Below are 12,177 nucleotides of genomic sequence, written 5' to 3' on the forward strand. Positions count from 1 at the left end.
ATCTCTCAAGGGACATGGTAGGCAGTTAACACCGTATTTCTCCGAACTTCGAATAGATCTGTCTATTCGCAAACTGTAGTTTGAGGGTCGTGCTAGGGCAATCCTTCTAAGTAGGCAAGACTGGATCGAAGTGAAATTCTGCTCAGTCTTCACTGACGGTTCCAAGAAGGAATCGGGAGTCGGAGCAGGGGTCTTCTCTAAGTCAATCAATTTATCTATTTACTTTAAACTGCCGATTACTGCTAGCGTTTTACAAGCAGACGTCTTTGCGATCTTGCAGGCATGCAAAATGCTTAGGGAACGCGGGAGCGAGGGAGATATTAACATTTTCTCCGATAGTCAAGCCGCGATTAAGGCTCTGACGACGCCATAGTGCAGAATGAAATTAGTAAGCTCCTCTAAAGAGGAGATCAAATCTCTTCGGTGTGCAGGTAACATTTCTCTGATCTGGGTTCCAGACATAGGAACATAGAGAGAAATGAAATGTTGATGAGCTTGCCAGGAAGGGGACTGAATTGGCTTCAGAAACCTCCTACCCGGTCATCGGCATATCCCTGACGTTGTTATAGGGGAACTGCACAAATTCGTTTTCAGGAAATTATTTCTCAATAAAAATAGGATGAAGATGGGTTGAGTTCAGTGTATGGGCTTTTGATTTTGTTAAGAACTCAGTCATGCCCAATGTTTTTGGATTTCAGCAGCCAGAATTTTTTAATTTGGTTGAAAACGAAGTACCTCCTGTCATTAAACAAACAGCTAGCACTTTCAGGTATCGGCACCCACGTCACGGACAATTGAGTAGTAAAGTCCTCTCTCACCGAACAAAACTAACACCTTATAAGACGCTCATCATACCCGTCTTATCATATTGCGCAGATGCTTGATTACATCCGATGAAGCGTCTCTTGTAGTGTTTGCGAGAAAGATGCGGAAGGTTTTTGGACTTTTGTACATTGGCGACGACGAGTATCGCAGGCGATAGAACAATGAGCTGTATGAACTCTATGACGACATAGAAATAGCATAGTGAATAAAGTTCCACTTTCTTCGTTGGCTGGATCATGTAGCCCGAATGGATACAAACGTTCCGGGTCTGCAAGTATTCGATGCGTTTCCAGCTGGTTGTAGGAGAGAAAGAGGAAAGGCACCTCTTTGTTGAATGGAGATGGAGAATGACTTGACTTCACTTTGTTAAGAAGAAGAAGGGAATTGGTCTTATGAGGTTTACGAGTATATACCCACAGGATAAGGTTTGCTTTTAGTACTCAGTTGCGTCAAGATGTTATTGCACAAAAAGTAGGTCAGGTTCACCCTCTCCTAGATCTGCTTATTGCCTAATAGAACGTCCTGTTACCGCACGTTGGAAGAGAGTCGTTCTCCTTAGCGAAAGATGTCAAAAGTGCTGACTGCCGTTTTGCTCTGATTGATACTGAGTCGTCTTCTGGAGATTAGTCACTTCGATATTAACAAAACTTTATTATCGATGTTAGCGTCAGAGACGAAAAAGGCTAATACTGCTATCACAGAAAAAATGACATTCAGTAGCATCCCCTAAAGTATCATAGAACCAGAATAATTAAGATGCTAAGATGGTCAAATTTTACGAATGGATTTCCATTTAATAAGAACCCTCACTATTGCGACTTGGTTAGTGCTAAGATTTATTGTTGCGGTAAGATTTATTGTCATTAAGTTACCTGATATCTACACATACACTTTTTCATATCATAAAGGCTCTGGCCACAGTTTTCGATGTCGAGGAGCTTCGGCGCAAATCGCGTTGCGCTGAGTTACTAGATGTGGTCGAATATTTAGTTACGTTTAATGCAAACCAACGAAAAATTTAAAAACGTGTTTCTGTACTAAAATATACGGCAATGGCCTGAAAATATTTAATAAAAAATTCTGAGTTAAACAAGCAATAAAACTAGCCTTGTTTTTGAACAGTTCTAACTCGACAGGTAGAAATAAAACAAACAAAAAATGAGTTGAAAATAAATATTAATTAATTTAGAGTTAATTTCATTTCCTGCAGGATTTTATCAAGCACACACACACAGACACACACAGACACACTCTCACATACACATACACGTAAAATTATGCAATAGAGACTACCAAGCACCTACTCACCAATACAGTTGCATATAAGGAAGACAACCAACAGTTGCCATCGTACTGCGGCGCATTGCTGCAATGTTGTTGCTGTGATAACCAGATGTGCATTGAGTAGTTGCCGCATGTGGCGTACAGTGCCGTACGAAGATAAGGATGGCGTTTCGGCGAAATGACAGTGCTTTTTTGTTTTTATTGTTGCCGTTGTTGTCGTGGTTGCTGACCACAAACTCTGTGGTCTCTCAGATGCTTCTGGGGAATTTGCTATTGGTGTTGTTGTTGCCGGTGAGTTCACTCGGTTTGCTTTCGACGACTTTGATATTAATGCGACTGCTGATGTTGGCGCCACCTGGCGAGTGACAAATGTGGTTTTAATTGAGGTTGTCATCATGTTAAGCCGTCCCATATTAATTTCATTGCTTGCCCGATTTCTTTTGATTGTGACGCCAAAATGGAATAAATGGCTTAGAATCGGGTGTGATTTCGCTGGAATGGCTGGAATGAGTTGAAAATGAAAGCGAGAAAGGAAGAAAGAGCAAAAATGAAATATTTGTGGCAAAGAAGGTTTAAGTTTTTATATTTCTATACTTAGTCTGTGTATATTTTTATGAGGGAAATTGAACATACGTGGATGGAATAATAAAAATCTTGATAAAAAGTTGTACAAGTGCGTTTGGGTATACGTCGCGTATGAGTTACTTAGTCTTGAAAATTGGTTTTGCAATATGCATAGGCACAGGGCTCTGCAAAATGTAAGTAGACTACACTGGCGAGCATAACTGAGTGCTTGATGATTTTTTGCTTATAAAGAGGGTTATTAAAAGTGATGCTTAGATGCCAGTAGGGAATAGTTCCTGGACAGTACCTTTTTTGATGTATCTTTCACATTTGTCAAGTAGAACAATTTTAGCCATGGATTCTTACACAACAACAACGCGTTAAAGTTATTGAAACTTATAATGAAAATGGTCGATCTTTAAAGGACAACATATCACCAAATACGTAATTTTTCTTTGCTAGAAGTTATCGTCCGAATGAGTCGACAATTCAAAGGTTGGTGAACAAATTTCAAGAAACTGGTTCTATTGAGGATAGAAAAAGCAATGGCAGACCTAAATCTGTACGTTCTGAGGAGAACATCGATGCTGTAGCGCAAAGTGTTGCCAAATAACCATCGATATCTTGGCATTCAACAATTACGCAATCATAAATCGACTGTTTGGCGGCTTTTACCTATAGACGTGCCAATGGTGGACATTTAAATGACCAATTCTTCAATGTGCCTTACAACGAAAAGGAGTTCCTGACAATATTATCGCCTTAATAAAGGTGCAATATCAGCCTTCGAGGGCCGAATCTCTCATGATGCAATCTTATCGGATGCCATCCAAACCGACGCGGGTGTAAGACAGAGCTGCATTCTGGCGTCCCTTCTTTTCCTTAAAACCCTCTAGTGCCGCTGGACTTAAAATCAATGCAAAGAAAACCAAACTATTGGCAGTACACACAAACGATCCATTCTATAATATCGGGAGGAAAATATTGAATATGCAAACGTTTTTCGACACCTTCCAAGCCAATTCACTGCGGAAAGCTGATGCAAGAAGGATGTATCTATTAGATTGCAAAAAGCAAGAGCTGCATTTGCAAATCTTTGTCCGGTGTGGCAGTCCAAGAAAATACACATTACAACAAAAATACGGATTTTCAACTCCAATGTTAAATCATTTCTGCTCAACGCATGTGAAACGTGGTGCATATCTGCGGAAATTGTACAGAAGCTTCAAATGTTCGTGAACCGCTGCTTGCAACGCATTCTACGTATTTGGTGACCAGACAACTGGATATCTAACACCAAGTTGCATCGACGATGCCATCAAAAACCAATCACAACTGAAATAAGAGAACGGAAAGGTGGCACTGAAAGCAGCAGACACGCACTGGGCTGGAGCCCCCAAGGAAAGCGCAGAAGAGGCAGAGGGGCTTTTGGCGACGCTGCATCGAAGAGGAATACAAGGTTAGGTTAGGTTATGGTGGTAGTCGGTATGCACGACCAACTCACTTAGACCTTACAGGTCCGTTGTGATACCACTGTGCTACACGGGAACCTCATTTATCTTCCTTCGTGGAACCATTTCGTGGCTCTTATGAAGCGTAGTATTGATGCCAACCCCACGCTAGACAGTTCTATAAGAGAATTAAAAAAGTATTTACCTAGACAACCTGCTCTGATTTTAGCTAGGGCTGGACAATTGCAGAGGAAGTGCTCAACTGTTTCTTCCTCTTCCTCATCTCTGCAACTTCTGCAATATTCATGGGAGAAGACTCCTAGTCTCGAGGAATGCCTGCCAAATAGCCAGTGACCGGTTAAGCAAGCCACGACCTTCGAGATATTGTCTCTTGAGAGACTAAGCAATTCCTTTGTTCTTTTCTTGTTTATTTGCGGCCATAGTAGCCTAGCTGTTAGACACATATCTTCATTTCTCCATGACCTATTGGCCTCTTGGATAAAGTGGTTTTTTATTATTAGTTTACTCGTGGCCATGGGTATTCCAATGGTACTTTTATCACTCAGCAGTTGGAGAGCGGTACCCTTTCTGGCTAGCTCATCTGCTTTACAGTTTCCCTCAATATCTCTATGTCCCGGAACCCAAATAAGGCTGACCTTGAATACGTCACTAATATCATTTAGAGCTGTCCGGCATTCCTGTGCAACCTTCGATCTTAGTAATGCCGCATTCATTGATTTGATGGCCGCCTGGCTATCCGAGAATATATTTATAATCGTTTTTGTTAGGGCGTGCGTATTTAGGTATGTAGCCACTTCTTTTATAGCTAATACCTCTGCCTGATAGACGCTGCAGTAGTCTGGTAGTCGAACGGATAGTTCCAGTCCTAATTCCTTCGAGAAAACTCCGTAGCCAACCTTATCGTCTAGCTTGGAGCCATCTGTATAAAAGTTTAATTCCCCCCTTCTCCATGGCCTTCTTGTATGCCACTCCCTTCTTGACGGTATACTCGTCTTAAAGAGTCTTTCAAAGGTGAGTCTAGGGATAGAGTAGTCTATTTCTTGTTTATGACTATTCAGAGAGTGCAAAATGGAAGCGTGGCCAAAGCACCGGTCTTTCCATAGCGCCATACTTTTTAGTCTGAGCGCCGAGGCGGCGGCCACGTGTTTTCCTACCAGATTTAGGGCAGGTAAGTTGATTAGCACTTCCAGAGCTTTGTTTGGAGTAGTCCTTAAGGCGCCAGAAATGCACAAAAAAGCTGTTCTTTGGACCTTACTCATGGTTTTAGCGTACGTCGCCTTTTGAGCAGATGGCCACTATACAAGTATTCCGTACATTAAGATTGGCCTAACTACCGAAGTATAGAGCCAGTACGTAATACGGGGTGTTAGTCCCCATTTGATACCGACCGCTTTTTTGCAAGTGTATAATGCAACGTTGGCCTTCTTTACTCTTTCCTCAATATTAGATTTCCACGTGAGTTTCCTGTCTAATATGAGTCCTAGGTACTTGACGTTCTCTTTCAAAGGAATCTCCACACCCTTAAAAGTTAGCGGGGAGATTATAGGGAGCCTATGTTTCTTTGTAAAGAGAATTATTTGAGTTTTTGAGGGGTTTATATCGAGCCCCCTGCTCTCAGCCCAGCTTCTAAGCGTGGCCATGTTAGAGCGCAGAATATCCATAAGGGTGTTAGGATATTTGCCTTTAACGGCGATTGCTACGTCATCTGCGTAAGCTGTGACGTGGCAGCCCCCTCTTTCCAGGGTCAGCAACAGGGAGTTTACTGCCAAAATCCAAAAAAGAGGGGAGAGGACTCCACCTTGCGGTGTGCCCCTGCAGATCTTTCTGCTTAGAGTAGTGCTTCCTAATTTAGCCGTTACCTTTCTTTTGATGAGTATATCTTCTATCAGGGCTACGACATGTGGTTCAACTCCAAAATCTTCTAATGAATCTATTATAGCGTTTGCATTTATATTGTTGAAGGCGCCTTCTATGTCTACGAAAGCAACCAATGCAAACTCTTTGTCTGATAAGCTTTTTTCCACCAACCCGACTAGTGAGTGTAAGGCGGTATCTGTGGACTTCCCTTTAGTATAGGCATGTTGCGCCTAAGAGAGCCTATTTAAAGGCACGACACCCCGTATGTATTCATCTATTATTCTCTCCAGGATCTTGAGAAGAAAAGACGTTAGACTAATGGGTCTGAAGTCTTTAGGGTTAGTGTGTGAGGACCTACCTGCTTTGGGTATGAAGGAGACTTTTGCCTCCCTCCATCCTAGCGGAATGTAGCCCATGTTAAGACAACTTCTAATGACAATTTTGATATACGGTAGTACAAAATGGAAAATTTTTACATTGGATCTATGCTCCGCAACGGAGACGAAGGAATGATGATGATGAATTCTTCAAATAAAACTCTTGAGACTCGTGTCTGGAATAAAAATAGTAAAACTTTAAAGAATTGAAATTTTTGAAAGACAGGGCAATATTTGGGGAATTCAAATATTTAAGATGCAGTGTCTGCGCTTTAATTCGATGAAGTGAATTTCAATATCAGCAGCAGTAATGTACGCAGTACTTCTGCTGCTTGTGTCTGCTGCCATGTGTGATGGTCTTCGGGTTTGCTAAGTTTTACGCTTCCTCTCTACGTCGCAAGCATTTAGGGGCGATCAAGGTATGACTAGCATAGATATGTAGAATCAGTCTTTTTATGGGATTGTTAAACTTTTGACTACAGTACTGTGTGTCTCTTATAGGCACATAAAGCTATGACTTTAAATACCATTGACGCTTTTACGGTGGATGGTACACCATTTTAATGCTGTTCGTCTTTCTTTTGGCCCTAATCCTTAAGCCCGCGTTGCTGCTGCCATTTCAAATGCATTTAGCGCCACTGTAGCGGCTGCTACGTAAAAGAGCTGTGCCTGATTGTACAAAGCTGTGAATTTGATTAAAGCGATGTAAAAACTTTTGATCCCAGCAACGGTGTTTATGAGGACTTTTATGTGCTGCAGCTGGAGCAGCCGTTTGTGCAATGCAAAATGCGAGCAGCATTCCTACCATAAATAGCAGTTACAAGTGTACGCATATGTTTCGAGAGTCACACATGGCCATGGGGGCGCATACATACATGCATGCGTCATACATACATACATGCGTACATACACACATGCATCTGTATGTGAAGCTGCATTCATATCTACCTTCGCGAGTGTTCCCTTCGACTCGCAGTCACATTTCTTGCTGTGCTCATACAACAGCACTTAAATATTTTTATATACTTAAACGAGCATGGCAATCCTTTACTGTACTCAGTCCTGCATACCCTCATACACGTCAGCCTTGCAATTTCACTTAGAGCGCACGTGCCTTGCCGCCTTTTGCGCCATTCCGTCGCCTACCTGCACTATCTCTCACAGATGCTGCACTCTGGCGGCTTGCCTGGCTGGTCTCTACTGGGGTGCTTGGTGTGCACCTGTCGCATTTGTAGCACTTCATTGCCGGCACCCAGCCAAGTTATTTTTGTAGCTGTGTGTGTGTGCGCGCAAAGTAAAAGCCAAGCCAACATGTGTTTTTGTGTCGGGCATTTTTTGCTCACCTTTTCGCTGTTGGCTGTTGGACGTGGCAACGCGGTTTTGCTTCTAATATGTTGCACCTCCATAACAACTCTCTGCCGCTCGCCATCTCGCGTGCTTTGACTAATGCATCGAGCGGGCGCGGGTTTTAATTATTAAATTGCAAAATATGCTTTCACGTTTGCTGGAGCACATCGATGTTTAATAAAGTGAAAGCTTGGCATGCTGCTGTTGGATATTTCGATTTTATTTGATGCGAAAAAGTTGAATGACACTTGCGTTTTGGCAGACTTTGTGGCAACGAAAATAAGAGACTTTAAAATTTGGTTTCTTTTGTCTTTTAGGAGACTTTTAAATGTAGTGAAAACTTTAATATTTTTTTTTGCCTAACAATTCTTATTACTTTCTTAGAAGCGTTGTACAATCGCACCCAGTTATATAAAAGGATCCTAATAAGTAATTTCCATTTGAAAATTTATCTTGTTTTAAGACGCATTTTACAGTCTGTGGCATTTTCTCGGCATGCTTTGAACCAACTTTTCTGCGTAGCTCGTCGACAAACAGGTCCAGATTTTGCGAACTTGACGCACGAGTTGCTTTAAATCGTGGACTAGCTTTCCGGGGAGATGCGCTTTCATAGTTCCTCTCACATTTTCAATGAGGTTGACGTCTGGAGACTGGGAAAGCCAGTTCAATACTGTGACGCCATTTTCTTGTTTTGTTGTTTCTCAATGTCTTCTTCCGAGAGCAGTGGTTTTGATGATGTGGGACGGTGGGATATATTGGCCTTTTTCAGTCGACGTTCGATGGTGTTGATGCTCCCACCTATTGCCTTTTTAGCAACTATTGTGCGTGCTTGGCATAGTCACAAAGAAGGGTCCCGCTTAAAAAGTTGGATGATCACTTTATCCTCTTTCTTTTTCGTCACTCGCTTCAAGCCGCGCTCGGAAAAGGTATCAACATTTTTGTACACCTTATACCGCTGATTTCACATCACAACAAACTTTGTTGGTTTTTTAATTACTTTTGTAGATACGTAAGATAATTTCGGCCCTTTCGAATGCGTGCATAAAAATACCGGCTCGAAACGCATCGCGTACTCCTCACTCACTTTTGTTTGGTTGCGTTTACGGGAAAGTTTCGAACGACACTAACCTGAGTTAGCACTGGAGTCGTAGCTCTTGAGTGGGACTATTACGCAGAAAGAAGCAGAACGAAATATATCTTGAAGTTACAAAAAAAAAAACACCGGTTCTTGTCTTCAGGCACATACTGTACATTACAATTGCTCCTCGCTCTCCATAAGGTCTGCTACAGTTCTGCGTTTTAAAGGTCAGCCGAAGGATGCTGATTGCTGCATTTTGGCATGATTTTTTAGTCGCTGTTTATGAACTATGGGAAAATCCTTCATTATTTCAGTCACAGTTGGTATGGCAAGATCACGATGAAGGTCGCTGCTATTCCTTGTATAACACATGGGCGTAAAAGTCACGGGCCTAACACATACCTAAATGGCACTAGTTAGTCTTAATCTTAAAAAGGCAGTTGCTAAAATTCCATGATATTCTTTCATCAGTTCGTGAGTTATTCTGCTATGAATGACGCTACTTTTGTTACTTTAAAAACAATGGATCAAAAACAATGGATCGTGTTTTAATTTAACACTGCCTCTTGATGTGCAAAAATAGCTCTCAAGCGAAGCAATGGCTTGAAAAGTGTTTTGGTGACTCCGCTCCATCAGAAACAACCACAAAACGATCGTTTGCTGACTCCAAACGTGGTCGTAGAGACACCGATGAAGCACCACAGCAAATGAGGCGGTGACACAACAAAACATAAAAAAACCTCAAAATTGTCTTAAATGGTCGAAAAGTGGAGTTGCGTGAATGAGCTGACATCCTAATGATATCAAAAGAACGAGTTGACTTTATATTGTATAATCATTTGACCCTGAGAAAGCTCCATTAGAAGTGGAAGTCGCGCTTGCCCGCTTTTAAGACAACGCTCCGTGTCACAAGTCAATCAAACCAATGGCAAATCTACATGAATTGAACTTCGAATGTGGATGTGGTGGACGTGTACCTTATTTGCCAAATTTGGTTTCCAGTGACTAGGCTTTTCACAGACCTAAAAAAATACTCGCCGGTAAGAATTTTCGGTCGAATGAAGAGGCTAAAAGTGAGATTGAAAGAAAGTGTTCTCAGAGGGCCGAGAAGATGTGAACGACGAAAAGCGTGCCGGACGCCCGAGCACTTCAACAACAGACGAAAAAATTGATAAAGTGAAGAAAATGGTATTGGCCAATCGTCGAATCAGCGTTAGAGATGTTGCTAAAGACGTAGACATCTCAATTGGCTCGTGCCATTCGATTTTTTTCAATGATTTGGGCATGAGAAGGGTCGCCGCCGGCGTTGTGCATCATGAGTTTTTGCCACAGGGTAAAGCGGTCAATAAGGAATATTACCTGCAAGTTATGCGCACTTTGGGAGAAGCAATCCGCCAGAAACGCCTGGATTTGTGGAAGAACAAAAATTGGCACGACTTTCTGCCCAAAAGCAACACGCTAATGATGCCATACCCACCTTATTCCCCAGGATCTGGCCCCTAGTGACTCTTGTTCCCGCGACTGAAGAGGCCCATGAAAGGACGACGCTACGCTACGATTGACGAGATAAAGACGGCATCGAAGGAGGAGCTGAACAAGATAAAAAAAAAGATTTTTTGAAGAGCTTCGAAGAATGGAAAAAACGTTGGCACAAGTGCATAATATCTCATGGGGATTACTTTGTAGGGGACAAAATAGATATTAATGAATAAATACAATAATTTTTGAAAAAACACAAAATTCACGATACTTTTTGAACACACCTCGTATATACATATAATATATATATACATATATGATAATTCGCGCGTACACCCTTTTTTGGGTGTTTTTTCGAGTGTTTTTTTTCTCGTATTTGTGGTCTGCGTCTTGATATTTTTCCACAAATGTAGGGATCTGCAGTTTTAAGTGAACTCCGAACGGCAGACATGTTTTGTGAGGAGCTTTTTCATGACAGAAATACACTCGGAGGTTTGCCATTGCCTGCCGATGGGTTACGCACCAAGCCATTCGGCTACAGCAGCCGTAGCATAATTGAAATTCGTTGCGAAATTTGTTTTTAGAATAAATAAAAAAAGAGTGAAAATACATTAGCGGAAAGAGATATATTGTTAAGTTGCATATATTAAAATTTGCTGAGAAATAAATTTGGAGGACATTTTAATTAATTACTTCTCTCACACAAGAGTCGTTTTAACGCTTCCCATCCTATGGAGGTCGTTGCTTTCTCATTAGATATTAGGAGGACTATTCTCTCCCTGACTTTCGTTTTTTCTTGGTTAGGTGTGCGATTGACTGCCCATCATTAAGTAGGTAGGTAAGTAAAATGTTTGAAGTGCCACACTCGCACTACCCAAGTATTACTAAATCACTGTTTTGATACCATTTTGAGATCTCCAATGGGCAGATATCTACAAGCAACCAGAGCTGTTGATGTAATAGTGAAGATTGATGGGAGTTAGGTTGGCGTACTGCTGCAGGCTGTGGAAGAAAGTAACACCCACTGACGTTAATCGTCCAGCTGCCAAACCCCGACACTTACAGAGAAAGTGCTCTACATTCTTCTTCTCTGAAAGGTCCCCACAGCTTCTGCAATGGGAGTTAAATGGTAAACCTGGTTTTTTCGCATGTTAGCCGATCGTCCAAAGACCGGTAAACACAGATACGGGCTTGGAAGTTGAGTGATGTGGAGTCTCCAGAACTCTCTGAGTTATCCGTCTATTGTACTGGGGCCGCAGGGTTTTCGAAACAACACATGAAGAAATCGAGCTCCATCTTTTCTGCGCTTTCCTGAGAAATAATTTGCGCAGTTCCCCTTTAAAAACTGTCAGGGAGATGCCTACGCCTAGGTAGGAGGTCTCTGAGACCAATTCAGTTCCCTTCCTGGCAAGCTCATCAGCAATTTCATTTCCTTCTGTATTCCTTTGCCCAGGAACCCAGTTCAGCGAAATTTTATCTGCACTCCCAAGAGATTTGATATCCTCCTTATAGGAGTTGACTAGTTTAGATCTGTAGCACGGCGTCTTCAGCGCCTTGATCGCGGTTTGACTGTCGGAGAAAATGTTCATATCTCGCTCCCGCGTTCCCTAAGCATTTGCATGCCTGCAGGATTGCAAAAACTGCTGCTTGAAAAATATTAGCAGTATTCGGGAATTTAAAGGAGATAGATAAATTTACTGGTTTAAAGAAAACCTGTGCTCCGACTCCCGATTCCATCTTGGAACCCTTCAGTGGAAACAGAGCTGCAAGCTTCGGTGTGGATTTTCTCCTCGATCCAATCCTGCCTGTTTGGAAAGATTGCCCTAGCACGACACTCAAACTACAGTTTGCGGATAGAGAGATCTGTTCGAAGTTCGGAGAATACGGTGTTAAC

General features: G+C 42.0%; 1 protein-coding gene across 1 annotated transcript in view; it reads right to left on the reverse strand.

Annotated features, from left to right (window-relative positions):
- LOC128857056 (matrix-remodeling-associated protein 5) overlaps nucleotides 1–12,177 on the reverse strand; it is a 128,088-nt gene that overhangs the window by 65,213 nt on the left and 50,698 nt on the right. The window contains exon 3 of the mRNA XM_054092595.1: nucleotides 2,134–2,610. Coding sequence (XP_053948570.1) covers nucleotides 2,134–2,521 — 388 coding nt within the window. The 5' untranslated portion in view covers nucleotides 2,522–2,610. The remainder of the gene's footprint in view (nucleotides 1–2,133; nucleotides 2,611–12,177) is intronic.

This window comes from Anastrepha ludens, chromosome 3, assembly GCF_028408465.1.
Source record: "Anastrepha ludens isolate Willacy chromosome 3, idAnaLude1.1, whole genome shotgun sequence".
In the NCBI taxonomy this organism is placed as follows: Eukaryota; Metazoa; Arthropoda; class Insecta; order Diptera; family Tephritidae; genus Anastrepha; species Anastrepha ludens.